This window comes from Oncorhynchus clarkii, chromosome 2, assembly GCF_045791955.1.
Source record: "Oncorhynchus clarkii lewisi isolate Uvic-CL-2024 chromosome 2, UVic_Ocla_1.0, whole genome shotgun sequence".
NCBI classification, from domain to species: Eukaryota; Metazoa; Chordata; class Actinopteri; order Salmoniformes; family Salmonidae; genus Oncorhynchus; species Oncorhynchus clarkii.
In genome coordinates this window covers 48,700,156-48,718,204 of record NC_092148.1, presented here as the reverse complement: position 1 = coordinate 48,718,204, position 18,049 = coordinate 48,700,156, and the positions used below count along the sequence as shown (strand labels likewise).

Genomic DNA, 18,049 nt, shown 5'->3' with positions numbered 1-18,049 from the left:
TTCTCCTTTGCCAAGATAATCCATCCACCTGACAGGTGTGGCATAGAAATAATCTGATTAAACAGCATGATCATTACACAGGTGCACCTTGTGCTGGGGACAATAAAATGCCACAGGTGTCTCAAGTTGAGGGAGCGTGCAATTGGCATGCTGATTGCAGGAATGTCCACCAGAGCTGTTGCCAGATAATTTGATGTTAATTTCTCTACCATAAACTGCCTACATCGTCAAAATCCATAGATTAGGGCCTAATGAATTTATTTCAATTGACTGATTTCCTTATACAGTATGAACTGTAACTCAGTAAAATCTTAGAAATGATTGCATGTTGCGTTTATATTTTTGTTCAGTATAGTAGTGCAATTTACTACTATGAGAGTCACGTTGAGTAATGTGTAGGGGCATATTCAAAACACTTAAAGTACCACTCCAGTCTCCTTGCAGTAGTGTCTAAAAAACCCTATTTTGCTCAAACATTTTTTTTTACCATAAAGTGTGTGTACTTTACTGTGCTCATACTTGGGATATTGCTTTCCAACAGTAAAAGTAAAAAAAAAAAAAAGACATCTTTAACAAATGCCTAACTCTGACTTGCATAATTCTGACGCTACACTACATGACCCCATCTATCTCTTTGACCCTACACACACTTACTATAAAGTACAGGGATGCTGTAAATTGCACATTTCCAAGTTCAATTTATGGTCTTTGGCAGCTGGTCAACAAACAGTTACAGATGGATCTAGACTGTTGTGTAAAGCAGGGTTGGTTGCACCACAACTGTATCCTGGGTGCGAGACTGTGTTTTGATCTCTTGCTAACTCCTTGTCACTCCTTCCATGTTTGTAAGAGAGCAGAAACCGCTTGGCACCCAGGCTACCATACCTATCCTACTGTACTGCACCCAGAGTAGTGTCGTTGTGTGTACTGGCTGGGCTTACCATAGATAGTGAGCTAGGCTCCTCCAAGTACTGCTTCAGGCTAAGGCTTTTCTTCCCATTCACCTAAGGAGGAAAATAAGGTTACATTGTAACTACAGTAATTAGTAGTTCTCTATTGTGTAACTACACATCAGTATTGATATCCACGATATCTGCTCAATCTCACAGACCATGGATGAGGTAAAGAGGTCAATGGATGACGACCAAAACAATGGAAATGCCATGTAAACGAGTGGGGGGAAAGATCCTGAATCGCCTCATTGCCCCCAAGCAAAATTAGCCCATTCAAGCTATTGTTTAGGTGTATTTCACACTATGTTGAGGTAAAAAAAAATCGGTGTATAATGCTTGTATGGATGTCAACCCCAGTACATGTACATATCATCATCTACATTACAGTAAAATAACGTCTGACTGCCACCAACAATTTCTGTATGCTAGCTATGCCATCAGCTTACACGAACGGGAGCTAGCATTTAGCAACCACTTTTTCTAAACCCGAAAAAGGGACAACTTTCTAAATGTTATGCACTGAAAACAGCTAAATGTATCCAAACGGGACTTTAGTAACCACATTGTGGGCCTGTTACAATACAGCAATCTTGATGGATTTGGCAAATATCAACTTGGTTAGTGTGCGCCCATCCGGCAAACTTCTCTCCCCCAAGGTCTGCGTTCCACTGACCTTTTACCGCATCTACTGGTATACTAAAGTCCCTTTGACAATGGCATTTGTGAGGTTATTCCGCACCTGAAGGTGTGTACAGATCCTCCTGAGGACATCGTAGACACTGTCTCGGGACAGCAAGGACACAAACACATACTGCAAGAGAGAACAAGACACTTGGGTTAAAAATAAAAATAAATCCACTACCTCTGACGGTCTATTACAGCAGATGTGAAGATGCACAGGTTATCAACAAAGTTCGATTTCTCACTTGTCAACTGACATTTTTATGACATGCAATGACTGAGTAGCTTCAGCCAATCAATTCAGCTGTGTACTACATAAACGAAACAGACAATAGGTGTATAGTAAGTGTTACCCATTCCATTTTTTTGTTGTTGCTTTAGACCACTATTCCCAAAACACATTTAGTCATTGAAGTTATGTGAGAGCTGTCTCCCCCTACTCAGCTTCTCTAATTCATGAAAGACAAAACAAAGCCAGGTGGCAGTCAGCAGCTTTAGCCATCATCACTAAGGACCGTAAAACCCCATAAAAGGCGTTTGCTGTGTCAGGAGCCCTGTTACATCACACCACTAACTTGTACAAGAACGAGAACAGACTCTTGAGTTACCGTTTGAAACAAAACGCAAGCACCCTGATCGCTGTACATCCCTTTTTACGATCAAATGTTTTTATTCATAATAATAACTGTTAGCAAACAAGAATACAGATGCACAGAATGAAGTTACAACCCCCCCCCCCCCCCAACCCAATCCCACCACACAGAGGACCCAATGGATCTAATTAAATAAAGAAAAGCAAACAAAACAGAATGAAGTTACAAACCCCCCCTCCCCCAACCCAATCCCACCCCATTGAGGACCCAATGGATCTAATTAAATAAAGAAAAACAAGAAAGACTCAAAGCAATACATCACGAAGTGATTAAGTAGCAAGAAGCCATTGGGTCAACGTGTCTTCTATAGCTCCATGAATGCAAGCTGTAGACTACTCCATATAAATCACATCCAAAAATATTAAGATCCATCGAGTGTGGAGGCTTCCATCAAACAAAAATAATTTTTGCTGGGCCAGAAAAATGGGCTTCTGACACAGAGATAAATGAAGTACAGAAAAATATGTTAATTCATTTACAAATAAACTGCTAATATCCTCAAAGCAAACACCTCTGAAGAACTGTATATAGTCAATAAGGTGAACATGGATGTGACCTTTGACCTTTCAAGGTCCAATAGCGCCATTTTTATCTCAATATCAAATCATTTCTGAGTAACCTTACTGTGATTGTTTTCCATTAGGAACAAAAATAGCTTTGAGCAAAGAGCAATTTCTCATGCTAGAATTTTGCTAGGACTGTCTGGGAGTGGTCAGAGTGGGGAGGGGAAACCTAGCTATTATTGGCAGAGAGGTTCGGAACACTTTCTTATTGGTATATTAACACATTTAATGCCTGGTCACCAAAACTCCATCCCACAAAAAAAGCTGAAATTTAAGGCGGTCTTTTCACACAGATGCTCACAGTACTATTCCTACCTCATAGTGTGGAAATACAGGTAAATCACGTTTTTGACTGAACTGGGCCTTTAACCTGATATGTTGTATATTCTCAAATCAGAGCAGTGTCTGTTGAGAACAAACTACAGGTACAGTAACTGCCAAAATAAAGGACACAAAGTGTCTTAACCACCTAGAGTCCGCGCCCCGCGGAAATCGCGAGACTCACGAACATGGTGTTCTCTGTTTTGCTCTACGACCCCCCACAAGCGTTTTGGGATTCGTCTGAAGTCGGCACGGCCGATCTGCCAACTTCTGTCTGCAGCGTCCGAACAGTTTGACCTACACACTATCCCCCCTAGGTTATGTTGCTCTAGGATGCCCACAGGCCTCACAAGACTCGTCTGAAGGCCACCCGGTATCAGTAAAAGACAATTATGGAAGTACAGTACAAGTCAAAAGGTTGGACACCCCTACTCATTCAAGGGTCACTTCTACATTGTAGAATACTAGTGAAGACATCAACACTACACAATAGCACATATGGAATCACGCAGTAAACAAAAAAAGTGTTAAACAAGTCCAAATATATTTCAGATTTTAGATTCTTCAAAGTAGCCACCCTTTGCCTTGATGACAGCTTTGCAAACTCTTGGCATTCTCTCAACCAGCTTTATGAGGTAGTCACCTGGAATGCATTTCAATTAACAGGTGTGCCTTGTTAAAATTACATTTGTGGAGTTTCTTTCCTTCTTAATGCATTTGAGCCAATCAGTTGTGTTGTGACAAGGTAGGGTTGGTATAGAGAAGATAGCCCTATTTGGTAGAAGCAAGTCCATATTATGGTAAGCAATTTGACCATGAAGGCCTGATTCCTGACTCCTCTGAACAGTTGATGTTGAGATGTGTCTGTTGCTTGAACTCTGAAGAATTTATTTGGGCTGGTAACTCAAATGAACTTGTACTCTGTAGCAGAGGTAACTGTGGATCTTCCTTTCATGTGGCAGTCCTCATGAGAGCCAGTTTCATCATAGCTCTTGATGTTTTTAGTGACAGCACGTGAGGAAACTTTCAAAGTTCTTGAGATGTTCCGCATTGACTGACCATGTCTCAAGTAATGATGGACTCATTTCTCTTTGCTTATTTGAGCTGTTCTTACTATAATATGGATCTGGTCTTTACCAGATAGGGCCAAATACAATTTTTCCATTAAATAATTTTTGTATATATTTATTTTGATACTTCAAGGGGTCTTCAAATTCAAAATCAAATAGCTAAATTATCCTCGGTATGACCTTCTTAAAACAACATCCCGGAGTCACATCTTCACTGTTGACGTTGAGACTGGTGTTTTGCGGGTACTATTTAATGAAGCTGTCAGTTGAGGACTTGTGAGGCATCCGTTTCTCGAACTAGACAATCTAATGTGCTTGTCCTCTTGCTCAAATGTGCACCGGAACCTCCCCCTCCTCTTTCTATCCTGGCTACAGACAGTTAGCGCTGTTCTGTGAAGTCGAGTAGTACACAGCGTTGTACGAGATCTTCAGTTTCTTGGCAATTTCTCACATGGAATAGCCTTCATTTCTCAGAACAAGAATAGATTGACGAGTTTCAGAAGAAAGTTCTTTGTTTCTGGCCATTTTGAGCCTGTAATCGAACCCACAAATGTTGATGCTCCAGATACTCAACTAGTATAAAGAAGGCCAGTTTTATTGCTTCTTTGATCAGGACAACAGTTTTCAGCTGTGCTAACATAGTAGCAAAAGGGTTTTCTAATGATCAATTAGCCTTCTAAAATTATAAACTTGGATTAGCTAACACAACGTGCCATTGGAACACAGGAGTGATGGTTGCTGATAATGGGCCTCTGTAGATATTCCATGAAAAAAATCTGCCTTTTATAGCTACAATAGCCATTTACAACATTAACAATGTCTACACTGTATTTCTGATCAATTTGATGTTATTTTAAATGGACAGAAAATGTGCTTTTCTTTCAAAAACAAGGACATTTCTAAGTTACCCCAAACTTTAGAACGATAGTTTATATACAGTCTATATATTTTAATAAAAACACTTACCCGGCCTGCTTGAAACTCTTCTATGAAGAAAAAAACTCTTAAAGTGTTAGGGTTAACACCTAGATAATGCTAGCTGTCTGTGAGTGGAAGAGCCATAGTGCATTGTGCTGCTGTACTACAGTGCCTTGCGAAAGTATTCGGCCCCCTTGAACTTTGCGACCTTTTGCCACATTTCAGGCTTCAAACATAAAGATATAAAACTGTATTTTTTTGTGAAGAATCAACAACAAGTGGGACACAATCATGAAGTGGAACGACATTTATTGGATATTTCAAACTTTTTTAACAAATCAAAAACTGAAAAATTGGGCGTGCAAAATTATTCAGCCCCTTTACTTTCAGTGCAGCAAACTCTCTCCAGAAGTTCAGTGAGGATTTCTGAATGATCCAATGTTGACCTAAATGACTAATGATGATAAATACAATCCATCTGTGTGTAATCAAGTCTCCGTATAAATGCACCTGCACTGTGATAGTCTCAGAGGTCCGTTAAAAGCGCAGAGAGCATCATGAAGAACAAGGAACACACCAGGCAGGTCCGAGATACTGTTGTGAAGAAGTTTAAAGCCGGATTTGGATACAAAAAGATTTCCCAAGCTTTAAACATCCCAAGGAGCACTGTGCAAGCGATAATATTGAAATGGAAGGAGTATCAGACCACTGCAAATCTACCAAGACCTGGCCGTCCCTCTAAACTTTCAGCTCATACAAGGAGAAGACTGATCAGAGATGCAGCCAAGAGGCCCATGATCACTCTGGATGAACTGCAGAGATCTACAGCTGAGGTGGGAGACTCTGTCCATAGGACAACAATCAGTCGTATATTGCACAAATCTGGCCTTTATGGAAGAGTGGCAAGAAGAAAGCCATTTCTTAAAGATATCCATAAAAAGTGTCGTTTAAAGTTTGCCACAAGCCACCTGGGAGACACACCAAACATGTGGAAGAAGGTGCTCTGGTCAGATGAAACCAAAATTGAACTTTTTGGCAACAATGCAAAACGTTATGTTTGGCGTAAAAGCAACACAGCTTATCACCCTGAACACACCATCCCCACTGTCAAACATGGTGGTGGCAGCATCATGGTTTGGGCCTGCTTTTCTTCAGCAGGGACAGGGAAGATGGTTAAAATTGATGGGAAGATGGATGGAGCCAAATACAGGACCATTCTGGAAGAAAACCTGATGGAGTCTGCAAAAGACCTGAGACTGGGACGGAGATTTGTCTTCCAACAAGACAATGATCCAAAACATAAAGCAAAATCTACAATGGAATGGTTCAAAAATAAACATATCCAGGTGTTAGAATGGCCAAGTCAAAGTCCAGACCTGAATCCAATCGAGAATCTGTGGAAAGAACTGAAAACTGCTGTTCACAAATGCTCTCCATCCAACCTCACTGAGCTCGAGCTGTTTTGCAAGGAGGAATGGGAAAAAATTCAGTCTCTCGATGTGCAAAACTGATAGAGACATACCCCAAGCGACTTATAGCTGTAATCGCAGCAAAAGGTGGCGCTACAAAATATTAACTTAAGGGGGCTGAATAATTTTGCACGCCCAATTTTTCAGTTTTTGATTTGTTAAAAAAGTTTGAAATATCCAATAAATGTCGTTCCACTTCATGATTGTGTCCCACTTGTTGTTGATTCTTCACAAAAAAATACAGTTTTATATCTTTATGTTTGAAGCTTGAAATGTGGCAAAAGGTCGCAAAGTTCAAGGGGGCCGAATACTTTTGCAAGGCACTGTATGCTGAGCCATACCTTCTGGCTGGTGTCCACAGTGATGGCCAACCCGTTAGGTACTAGGCCTGCTGTCCTGTGTTTCTTCACCAGCCGTACTGACACCACTGGAATGGCCACCTGTAGAGGAAAAGCAAACATGATTAGCACCTGCACTTCATAGCCTAATAGCATAGCATCCCTTTACTCCTGCAGCACTAGGAGAGCCAAGAGCGTCATGTTGACTAAAAACAACTTTTTAACTGTCCCGCCCCATCCTTGACATTTCCTAAAAAAGACTTTACCCCAAAAAATACTTGAATTCGCAACACTCAAAGCACAGTAATATATTTAACTCAAAAACCATAGCGGCCGTCAACGGCCTTTCTTACCTAACAATAATATTTGTGTCAATGTCGCAAAATTTACTAATTAATAAACCTGTTGTCGTATTCGCATGGCTATTGTCATCAAGCAGAAACCGGAAACATGGTATTCTGTCATTTAAATGTTTATATATTTGGGGCAGAAAAGCGATGATGTCGAGGTGATTGAAATAAGTAAACAGCAGATATATGTTTGGTGTTGTCGATGTTTGATGCTGTGAAACTTGTGGATTCGTTCTCAGATTAGCAAGTCATGGCATGATAACTTGGTTGGTACAGGTGAGAGCATCAGCGGTGGAGCTCGAATGATTGCTCTCGGTCTCGTTGAAATAGTTAGTGTTTAGCTGTATCTGCTGTAGTCAGCTAACTAGTTGTTTTGAAGAGGAACATGGAGGAAGAGCAGGTGGAAAAGGGACAGGAGGAGGAAGAGGGAGAGGAGGAAGCAGACTGAGAGAGGGAGGAAGAGGGAGAGAAAACCCGAGAGGGGAGCCTACGTTTCCATGGAGTTTGTCTGCCCCAAGTCACAACATTCACCCTTGTACCACACAGCATGTGCCTAAAGTGAAAGGCAGGGGGTTTGGAGTTGTTTTTAAAAGTGGTAGAAACGGTGGTAGAAATCTCTTCCAGACCTTATAATGGATTATAACAAGAAAATGAAGAGTGTGGTTGACCATCTTGACCAAATGAGAAGCTATTACAGTGTTGGATCCACAGGCAAAAAAATGGTGGAAGGATATGTTTTGGGGATGCTCAAAATGTCCATCATAAATGCATACATTGTTTGCGGGACCCTGCAAAGGCCCCTTCCCAGAAACCGCAGGTGCTGGTCCCTGAAGGCATTCAAAATGCAGCTTGTGCATTCACTTTGTGATATGACTACAGAGGAAGGAATTCTACACAATTGACACAATGAGTCTTATTCCTACTGACATGAATGTGGTGTAATATTAAATAAGAGGTTGTGCTCTTTAAAACTAAGGTAACTTGTAATTGTCATTTGTTTGAGGTTGGGTGATTGTGGAGAACAGGTCTGATGCATCACTCCATCACTCTGCTTCTTGGTCAAATAGCTCTTACACAGCCTTGAGGTGTGTTGGGTCATTGTCCTGTTGAAAAACATATGATAGTCCCACTAAGCGCAAACCAGATGGGATGGCGTATCGCTGCAGAATGCTGTGGCAGCCATGCTGGTTAAAGTGTGCCTTGAATTCTAAATAAATCTCAGACAGTGTCACCAGCAGAGCACCCCCACACCATCGCACCTCCTCCTCCCTGCTTCACGGTGGGAACAACACATGCGGAGATCATCCGTTCACCTACTCTGTGCCTCAGAAAGACACGGCAGTTGGAACCAAAAATCTAATCAGACCAAAGGACAGATTTCCACCGGTCTAATCAAATCAAATCATATTTGTCAAATCAAATTGTATGTGTCACATGCGCTGAATACAACAGGTGTAGACCTTACAGTGAAATGCTTACTTACAAGCCCTTAACTAACAATGCAGTTTAGAAAATATATGTCCATTGTGTTTCTTGGCACAAAGAAGTCTCTTCTTCTTATTGGTGTTCTTTAGTAGTGGTTTCTTTGGAGCAATTCGACCATGAAGGCCTCCTCTGAAAAGTTGATGTTGAGATGTGTCTGTTACTTGAACTCTGTGAAGCATTTATTCGGGCTGCAATCTGAGATGCAGTTAACTCTAATGAACTTATCCTCTGTAGCAGAGGTGTCTCTGGGACGTCCAGTGGCGATCCTCATGAGAGCCAGTTTCATCATAGCGCTTGATTGTTTTAGTGACTGCACTTGAAAAAACTTTCAAAGTTCTTGAAATTTTCTCCATTTACTGACCTTCATGTCTTAAAGTAATGAAGGACTGTCACTTCCCTTTGCTTATTTGAGCTGTTCTTGACATAATATGGACTTGGTCTTTTACCAAATAGGGCTATCTTCTGTATACCAACCCTACTTTGTCACAACACAACTGATTGGCTCAAACGCATTAAGAATGAAAGAAATTCCACAAATGAACTTTTAACAAGGCACACCTGTTAATTGAAATGCATTCCAGGTGAAGCTGGTTGAGAGAATGCCAAGAGTGTGCAAAGCTGTCATCAAGGCAAAGGGTGGCTACTTTGAAGTATCTCAAATAGAAAATATATTTGTATTTCTTTAACACTTTTTTTGGTTACTACATGATTCCATATGTGTTATTTCATTGTTTTGATGTCTTCACTATTATTCTACAATGTAGAAAATAGTCCAAATAAAGAAAAACTCTTGAATGAGTAGATGTGTCCGAACTTTTGACTGGTACTGTATATGAAATGTATTTACTAGAATGTTGACGTTCAGAAGACACGTCATTGGCCCGAAGGGGGGCACAATGAGGCCAGGCTTTTTCTAGTGTTAAGCGTAGCATCCCTTCACTCCCTTAGTGATCAGTCAGTCAACAAGGACACATTAAGGTAACATTGTTATTTTGCACATTCTCATTGCAATGGCATTATTGTTGCATATTGAGAGCAACTAATATGGACATTATATTCTACCCAATCCATTTATACATGGGGAATCTGAGCCGGATGACTTGCAAACATTTCGAACAATCATTTTATTCTGTACAGAACAGTGTTTGGAATGCCATTCGCTGAGTTAAGAGTAGACACATGGCACATGACAAAAAATGAGCTGTGTGACCTTTCCGCTACATCACTATGCACCCCAATCTTGGGACTTTGTGCCCATTTAAAGAAAGGGGGAGCGGAACAGTGTGAGATAAGGAAGAGGTAAAGGTCTATTCCAGCGGAAGTGTACACACAGTGAGTGATTGATCGTTGGGTTCAGGGCGAGTTGACACCGTGCTTAATCTTCAGTCACTTCAAATGACTGGCTGGTGAACGGGTCTTTGAGCTTAAAATAGCCTTGTTAGGCTTATGCTTTATCCATTCAATAGAATACAATACAAAATACCCTTTCCTCTTGAAAACATTTTTTTACACTTGACTGACCAACAATTGTATTATTCAGAACGTACTTTCCCCTTTCGCCACTACATTTTTATGTTGTGTCCCGTGACGTCGTGGAAAGTATTGATTTGTAAAGAAGGAAACTGGTGCTCAACTCAATTTCCTTTACTGTAAATGGACTCAACATCTTTGTAAGACTGTTTGCTGTTCAATAAATAACCTGACTATCGTGTCACTTTATTGTACTTATTTTCAATAACCACATCAAAACAGGCCATTTACATTTTTCAAGCTCAATTATCTGAACTAGGAAACATGAGCAAATAAGCCGTTTCAATGACGGACTTAATTGAGGGAAACCTGCATGCAGTGCGACTCATTTGAATGTCTTTTGTGTTCAGGTTGTAAATTGCAGAGGATATAAGTCTCTATCAGACAGCCTAATTCTCTATTTCAAAGAGAGAAACCTTCAGCAATTGAACAGAGAAACACCCATTTATGTTCAATGATCCCTAGTCAATGGACAGTGTGGAGGTAAAAATGAGAGCCTGTTATCGGGAATGGCCATACCAACAACGCTATATAAGCATTGATAGGTATGATGATAAGCCTATTATTTATTTTCAACACAGGTCTTCATATTTGGCGTGTTTGTAAATTAAATTTGGAGTGCCAGAGTGTGCTAGCAATCTAATGTTGGCTAGCTTGCTAGCTAGTCCCAGACACAAATGAGAGAACACCTCACTCTGACCATTTTAACCGCCCGAGCAGAGCTGGTTAGGCTGTTTTCATGTTATCCAGAGCGTTGGTGACTGTAACTGTGCTGCTGGCAACAATTTAAGTACACTTTTTTTACTGACGTTTACTGACACCGGCCATATACAACAGTTGTTGAGCGTTCATAAATGCATAAGTTATTTTGCGCTCTGGCACACTCAAACGAGAGTGCTCTGAAATCGGAGTAGATAGCCGGAGTGAATTTACGTACGTGCCCATTGTTAGAAGAGAGAAGCCATTTTGTGTCAAGGCTGAGGGCAGTTGCAATTCCTTCCCATTGTGAACTAGGCAGCATTAGCGTAACTGCTAACCACGGAAGACCCACTGGAGCGAATGAACCACCACATCACCGAGGCTGTTTGACACTCACCTTGATGTCCTTCCCAAAGAGGTTGGCATAGAAACACAGCCAGTTGCGGGAGATGTAGAGGCGGCCCTGAAGTAGGATGTCTCGGAGAAGAGCACAGGAATACACTGGAAATGGGAGAAAAAAAAACCACAAATAAGACCGGGAATACCATAGAGATACAATACAATTCTATTTCATTCTGTGGGGAATACACACACCAGAGGGAGAATCCGCAGAGCTGGAGGCTAGCGTGGGATATATACGAGTTGGCTTCAAACCTACACATTGTGGCTGTGGGATACAGCTGAAGTGTATGGGACTGTGGAATACCGTTGGCTAGTGATGATTTCCTTTCGAATAGAAACACAACTCAACTTGCAATATCATTATGTAATTTTCCTTTTCCCCGTAGATTTTCTCTTTAGGGCCTGCATACTAACACATCAATCTTTAGACGCCCGTACCACAAATGATGAAAGAACCAGAAATAAACTCAATACTGTTCTAACACAGATTATGAACTAACGTCACAAAATATGAGTCATGACCAAAACACAAACAGTCCAAAGTGGCAACTTGTGATTGGAGAGGCTTTTGATCACGGCCCCCCACACCTCTCTGATTCAGAGGGCTTTTGGCTTAGAGGCGGTTGAATGATTTCAGTTATCCAACTTCCATTTCCAGCTGAATGCAGCAGGCTGGTACAGGGTCCCCCACAGAGAGGAGAATAGGGAGAGTGGTCAAGAGAGAGAGAGAGAGACGGAAAGAGAGAGAAAGAGATGGAAAGAGAGAACAGTAGTGAGAGAGAAGGGAGAGGAAGACACTGTGGAGTGGAAAGCAGACGGCTAGGAAGCACTGTGAAGCCTGCTGTAAGGAGATTGACGACGTGATTCTGACAGCCAGCGGACAGTGATTTGTAACGAAAAAGGAACGGATTTGACTCTGGCTCAAGTCACATAATCCCAAATGAATTTGTAACCTAAAAAATACCACTTTGCCGGCTTTTTAGCGACTAGCGAGTTTGACGTGGTGGATGACAGTGTGAATGTCCATATGCTGGGCAGGAGAAGCAAGGCATTGCAAGTTATATGAATAGCCTACATCTCAACCGTTGTACTGTAGCTGCACAGCCATATCTAGTCTAGTGTCAAGTCAACATTAGAGTGATGCAAACCCCATTCAAACACAGTGCAGTTCAGCACTCCCAATTCAAATGGTGCTTTCTTGCACTGTATTTTATCTTCCCACAAACGTCATGCACCCATTCAACCCAAGCCGTCAGTTGGCATACCACTTTGTATGAAGCAATGTACTGGGCGTGCATTCTAAGTACAGGAGCATTCTCGTATTATGGACAGAGTGTGTGATGTGTGGACAGTGTTCCATTTCCCCTGACTTACCTTTCATGAGGATCTCCTCCTTGGGCACGGTCTGGAACAGCTTGTGGTACTGGGAATTGTACTTGCTGACCGTCTGTAAGGGGGAGACAGGGGTGAGACGGGGATAGACAGGGGTGAGAGAAGGGGGAGGTGGGTGAGGTTCCTTTCAGAAAATGTTACTGTTTTACTTCTCCCAAACGGAATCTTGAAAAAAAGTTGATGGCCATGTGACTATATCACCTAATCTTTAGTAATCTTTAGTAACAGATTATGATTCAGCTCCTGTTATTATTTTGGAAGTGCATAAAACCCCTTCCAATCAATGAAGTTCCTCTCAGCCACGTGATCCTGCCCTGTCCTTTCCCTATGGGGGCTGGAGCTTTGGCATGGTACCCGGCAGGGTAGCCTAGTGGTTAGAGCGTTGCAAGTTCGAATCCCCGAGCTGACAAGGTACAAATCTGTCGTTCTGCCCCTGAACAGGCAGTTAACCCACTGTTCCTAGGCCGTCATTGAAAATAAGAATTTGTTCTTAACTGACTTGCCTAGTTAAATAAAATAAAATATAAACACACACACACACGCATAAGAAATGCACTCTTCTCCACACACGTGCACACGCAAGCGCACACAAAAAACACACACACCTGTTCCCCTGGTGCTGGTCAATCACTCACTATACACTAGTCCCACACCCTCTCTGTTACACTGTGTTGTTTTATAACTCAGACACACTTCCTATGTCACAATGTGTTCTGACCCAATTGTTTATCCTGCGTAACATCTAACAGTGTTCCCTTCCCTTCTCTGTTCCTCTGTAGTGGTGCCACAGACAATCCCTTCCCCTCTTTGCCTCAACCTGGGTTATAACTTAGAATTGTCATGGTTCCACCTGTCACCAGAGGGCGGCAGAGACCGCCCTAGAGACATTAACAACGATCAGGTGTGTCTTATTTACTCATTTGGATTTCCCTGTTAAAAGAGGCGTGTTTTCTATTGTCGAGTTATGTGCCGTGTGCGTTTGTCGCCTGAGTGAGTTTTCGTGTTAGTGTTTGCTGGGTTTTCCCCAGCGTTACTGTGATCCTTCTGTTACCATTTCTCAGTCAAATATTATGTTCCTACGTAACCACTGATTCCTCATCTGGTCTCTTCTCTGCACCCGGGTCCAACCTCACCATGTCACAGAAATAGATAAAAGACGGAAACTCCTTTGCTGGAAACGTCTGTGGGTTAATTTCCAAGGAATCATTTTCGTCAGCCATTCTGAAGGGGAGTGATTGTTTGAATCAGTTCGATTGTGGTTGTGCGTGAGTCTGTGTGCGTATCAGACTGGAGACAAGTTTGTTCAAATCAGAGGGCATATGGTCTGATCCGTTCGGAGCTTAATTTAAACCTCACATACTTTTCTTCACCCTGTATGTGAAGCTTGCACTAGAAAACCTTGGACAATAATACACATTTGAAATCGTTTGAAATGCAAATCCCTGAAACTCATACTGTATGCGTACAATACTACGTGGACTTGTGAGCGTACTGTTACTGTGCTAAAATCGTGTAAAATAACAAACACTTCGTAAGATTTCAAATGCATTCGCTGACACTCATGCTATGCACATACAATGTTCTGTGGACTGCTGAACAGACTGTTACCATGCTAAATAACTTGCCATGAACTCATTCCTTTGTTATGACAAAATACCATGTCTTGCTTACAAATTCGGGTAAAGGCAGTATTTCTGTGTGATAGTTCAAGTACAACTACACACGACCTTACTGTGTCTCCCCTTGGACTATACGTAATATTGTAGTGGGTAGGACATTTTTTTTTTTTTTACACATGAACGAAGCCCTCCATTACTTCCTTATGCCGACAATACCGTGTAAATGTCCACAGACAGTGGGAATCTGGACGCGGTGAGAAAAAAAACAACGACTCACCGAGCCCCTGTAGCATTTCTTGACATCTTCATAGGTCAGGTCATCAATCAGTTGCAGCCTGTGGAGGAGAGAGAAACACCGAGAAGTTTAGGAGGGGTGACACAAGTTTCTAAATATGTCGAGGAGAAAAAAAAAGAAAGAATCATCTGACTGTTGTGCCATGTTCAGCTCAATCCGGATAGTTAACAGAACATTTTTTGTTTCTGGTATTTTGTTAACTAGTCCACTGTCCGTACAATCCCACCAAGTCTACAAGATAAGAGCACTTTCAGTACAGAGCAAAAACTGTGATGGTGATGATGCATTTGTTCCTCAAATGTATCCTCCACATAGTCTTTAAGCAGAGGAAGACTATGATAGCATGTACTGTTGAACTGCTAATGATGGACAAAATGACCCGTATATTTGAATGGCACACACAAGCTCAGTCTTCTCTTTCTCACACACACACACACACACACACACACACACACACACACACACACACACACACACACACACACACACACACACACACACACACATTACAACCATTAATCAAAGACAGGGACATGCAAATGGACACACACACACACACACACACATACACACCTCAAACAGGTCATCGGTGTGAATGTAAATGCTTAGGTAATATGAAAAGTCTGTTTATGTAAAGTCAGATTGTGAAAGTCAAGTAAAAGACAAACAGTTTAGCAGATGTCTCTATTGGCCAAGTCCTGACCCGACACACACAGGCACAAATACACACACACATAAACACACACAGACAGACGCACACGCACACACACCTAAAGTGATTGATACTAAACTCAGACCACTAAAGCCCAAAGTAGACACCCTCTAATATCCCCAAGGGCCGATTATGGCTTGGAGAGGCTACTTCCCATTCACAGCTCAAGCCTGGTATATTGTACTGTTCGTGCTTTCGGGGCCCCAATACTACACAATGAGGACGAGGAAGTAATTTGCTGTTTGGGGCAAGTTTATCAAAAACGTGAAATCACACAAAAGGTGTCTGGACCCTTCTATAACACACCATTTAAATCGAAAGTAGAGATTTGGTTGTACATTTTTTTAATAATAATAATAATTTCAGCTCTATAGATTTTGGACGGTGGTCAATGAGGGACAATGAAGCCTTCAGACCGGTTGTGACTGGTTTTCATTGATAGGCCACTGTGTCATTATCACTCTCTCCAGGTGTTCTATTGTGGTTCCGTGGCTAGACTAGAGCATCGTAGTGACAATCTAATGTGACAGGGAACCACCTACTGTATTGTCCATTACACTGCAGTAAGCTATACAAACAGTCTATACAAACAGAGAACACCCTAAATGGTTTCTACATGATACCAAAACAAACTGCACAATAATTGGTGTTCACTAGATGTAGGCTACTATAGAAACAAACACTGTATCCTTAAGCAATAAGGCCAGAGGGGGCGTGGTATATGGCTAATATAATATACCACGGCTAAAGACTGTTCATACGCACGACGCAACGCGGTGCCTTATTGCTATTATAAACTGATTACTAACATAATTAGAGCGGTAAAAATAAACGTTTTGTCATACCCGTAGTATACGGTCTGATATACCACGGCTGTCAGCCAATCAGCATTCAGGGCTCAAACCACCCAGGTTATAATATAATATATACTCTATTAAGGAAACAGCAGCACTATACAATACCTAGATCTCTGTGTGTCCAGCTTTCCTTTCCCTATATGGCTAGTGTTGTGGTCTGATTCTGACACTCCCCCTCACCACCGCAACAACTGAAGCAGTCCCCAAAATAGCGTCTTCTAAAGAGCAGTGACAGTGTTTAACCCCATGTTGGGACAATCCTGTCTGTCACGTGCCATCGGATACCTGTCAGTCAGCTGGTGTCAGGCCACATGCACCCAGTCAGGGCGTTATTCTCTCCATCTGTCTCTCTGTCCGCCAGGAGGTGAGGTGAGGCCCCCTCTACCACCAATGCGACAGTATGTTGTAAGTGAGTCATTGTTGTAAGTGACTTTTGGCTAAAAGCGTCTGCTAAATCTCATATACAGTATTATGATATTATTATCAGAGGAGAGTGGAGAGAAAGAAACGAGGACAGGAGCCAAGGGACAGAGAGGACAGCAGGGGCTGTCTAACGGGGGGGGGGGGGGGGGGGGGTCAGACCACAACAGTAGCTGATTGACAACATAGTCAAGGTGACAGGTTGAGACTACCTCTGACTGAAACCAAGAACACTGTATCTGAGTCACAAATAAGAATGCAGAATATAAAAAAATATATTTGAAAAGAAGACATGATTCTGTAGAAGAATAATACTGTGTAAATAATCCTTTTGAATTGGATCCCAAATGGTTTTAAAATGTGTGTCATTCTTCAATTGGAACAGCTTCATTTATATGAATTATCCAATCAAATCACATCAGTAAGTCATAGTCACGTGCAAGGTCTCGGTTCAAGCCCTATATAATCGATTTGATAACTGCCAGGGTTTGAATTACATACAGACTCCTAAAAAAAATATATATTTTTTTACAGTTTTTGGGGGTGTCCATGTTGATGTTCCAATGCAACAAAAAAATGGAATTTATACTGTAATTTGGGGTATTCTCAACAGAAAAATACGCCGTCCTCAGACATGGGATGGTTGTCGAGTACTGAATTGCATCACTGGTGACCTGGCTGATTTTTGTTTCTGTCTCATTAACATATTTACAAGTGTGCCTTGTAATAGTGATGGGGGGAAAAAATCGACACAGTTACGTAATCGTAATTGAGGATATATCGCAACAATCTTTTTTACAACGTCACAATATCATTTTTGCGCTAGTTGGCCGTCCCTATTCCAAAACGCAGGTATTTTTTAAAACGGTGAGTCAATATGTTTCCGGCACTTTTATTACCATGACCGATCAAAAAATAGTTTTCTCGTGTGTCTCTCTTGTCCCTCTGCAGCAGATACATAGTGGGCAATATGTTTGGAACATCAAATTGCAATAAAATCACAGTATCGAATCACAATACATATAGAATCGCGAGAATAGCAATAAATAAGTATTGTGATAATATCGTATCGTGAGGTCCCTGGCAATTCCCAGCCCTACCTTGTAAGACACTATATTTGTTGCACCCGTGAGTGAAAATGCTGTACCAATTTAACCCCTATGTGGTTATAGTGCCCCATCAACTTAAAATGTATACAGATTGGAGTGGCAGCAAGTCTTCAACCTTAAATGATTGAGCATTTTGCCATGTCCTTTGGGTCTGTTTTGCCCTGTAGTAGCTGTAGTAGCTGCCAGTTTGGAAGCCTATGTTAAGGCCTCACT

General features: G+C 41.6%; 1 protein-coding gene across 3 annotated transcripts in view; it reads right to left on the bottom strand.

The window, feature by feature from the left end:
- The window catches only part of LOC139368743 (GRAM domain-containing protein 2A), a 133,172-nt gene that overhangs the window by 81,194 nt on the left and 33,929 nt on the right, over window positions 1–18,049 (bottom strand). For all 3 annotated transcript variants that reach the window (XM_071108066.1, XM_071108046.1, XM_071108056.1), the window contains exons 3-8: window positions 14,721–14,778; window positions 12,807–12,879; window positions 11,428–11,531; window positions 6,970–7,068; window positions 1,693–1,764; window positions 942–1,004 (exon numbers count right to left, since the gene is read on the bottom strand). In XM_071108066.1, coding sequence (XP_070964167.1) covers window positions 942–1,004; window positions 1,693–1,764; window positions 6,970–7,068; window positions 11,428–11,531; window positions 12,807–12,879; window positions 14,721–14,778 — 469 coding nt within the window. The remainder of the gene's footprint in view (window positions 1–941; window positions 1,005–1,692; window positions 1,765–6,969; window positions 7,069–11,427; window positions 11,532–12,806; window positions 12,880–14,720; window positions 14,779–18,049) is intronic.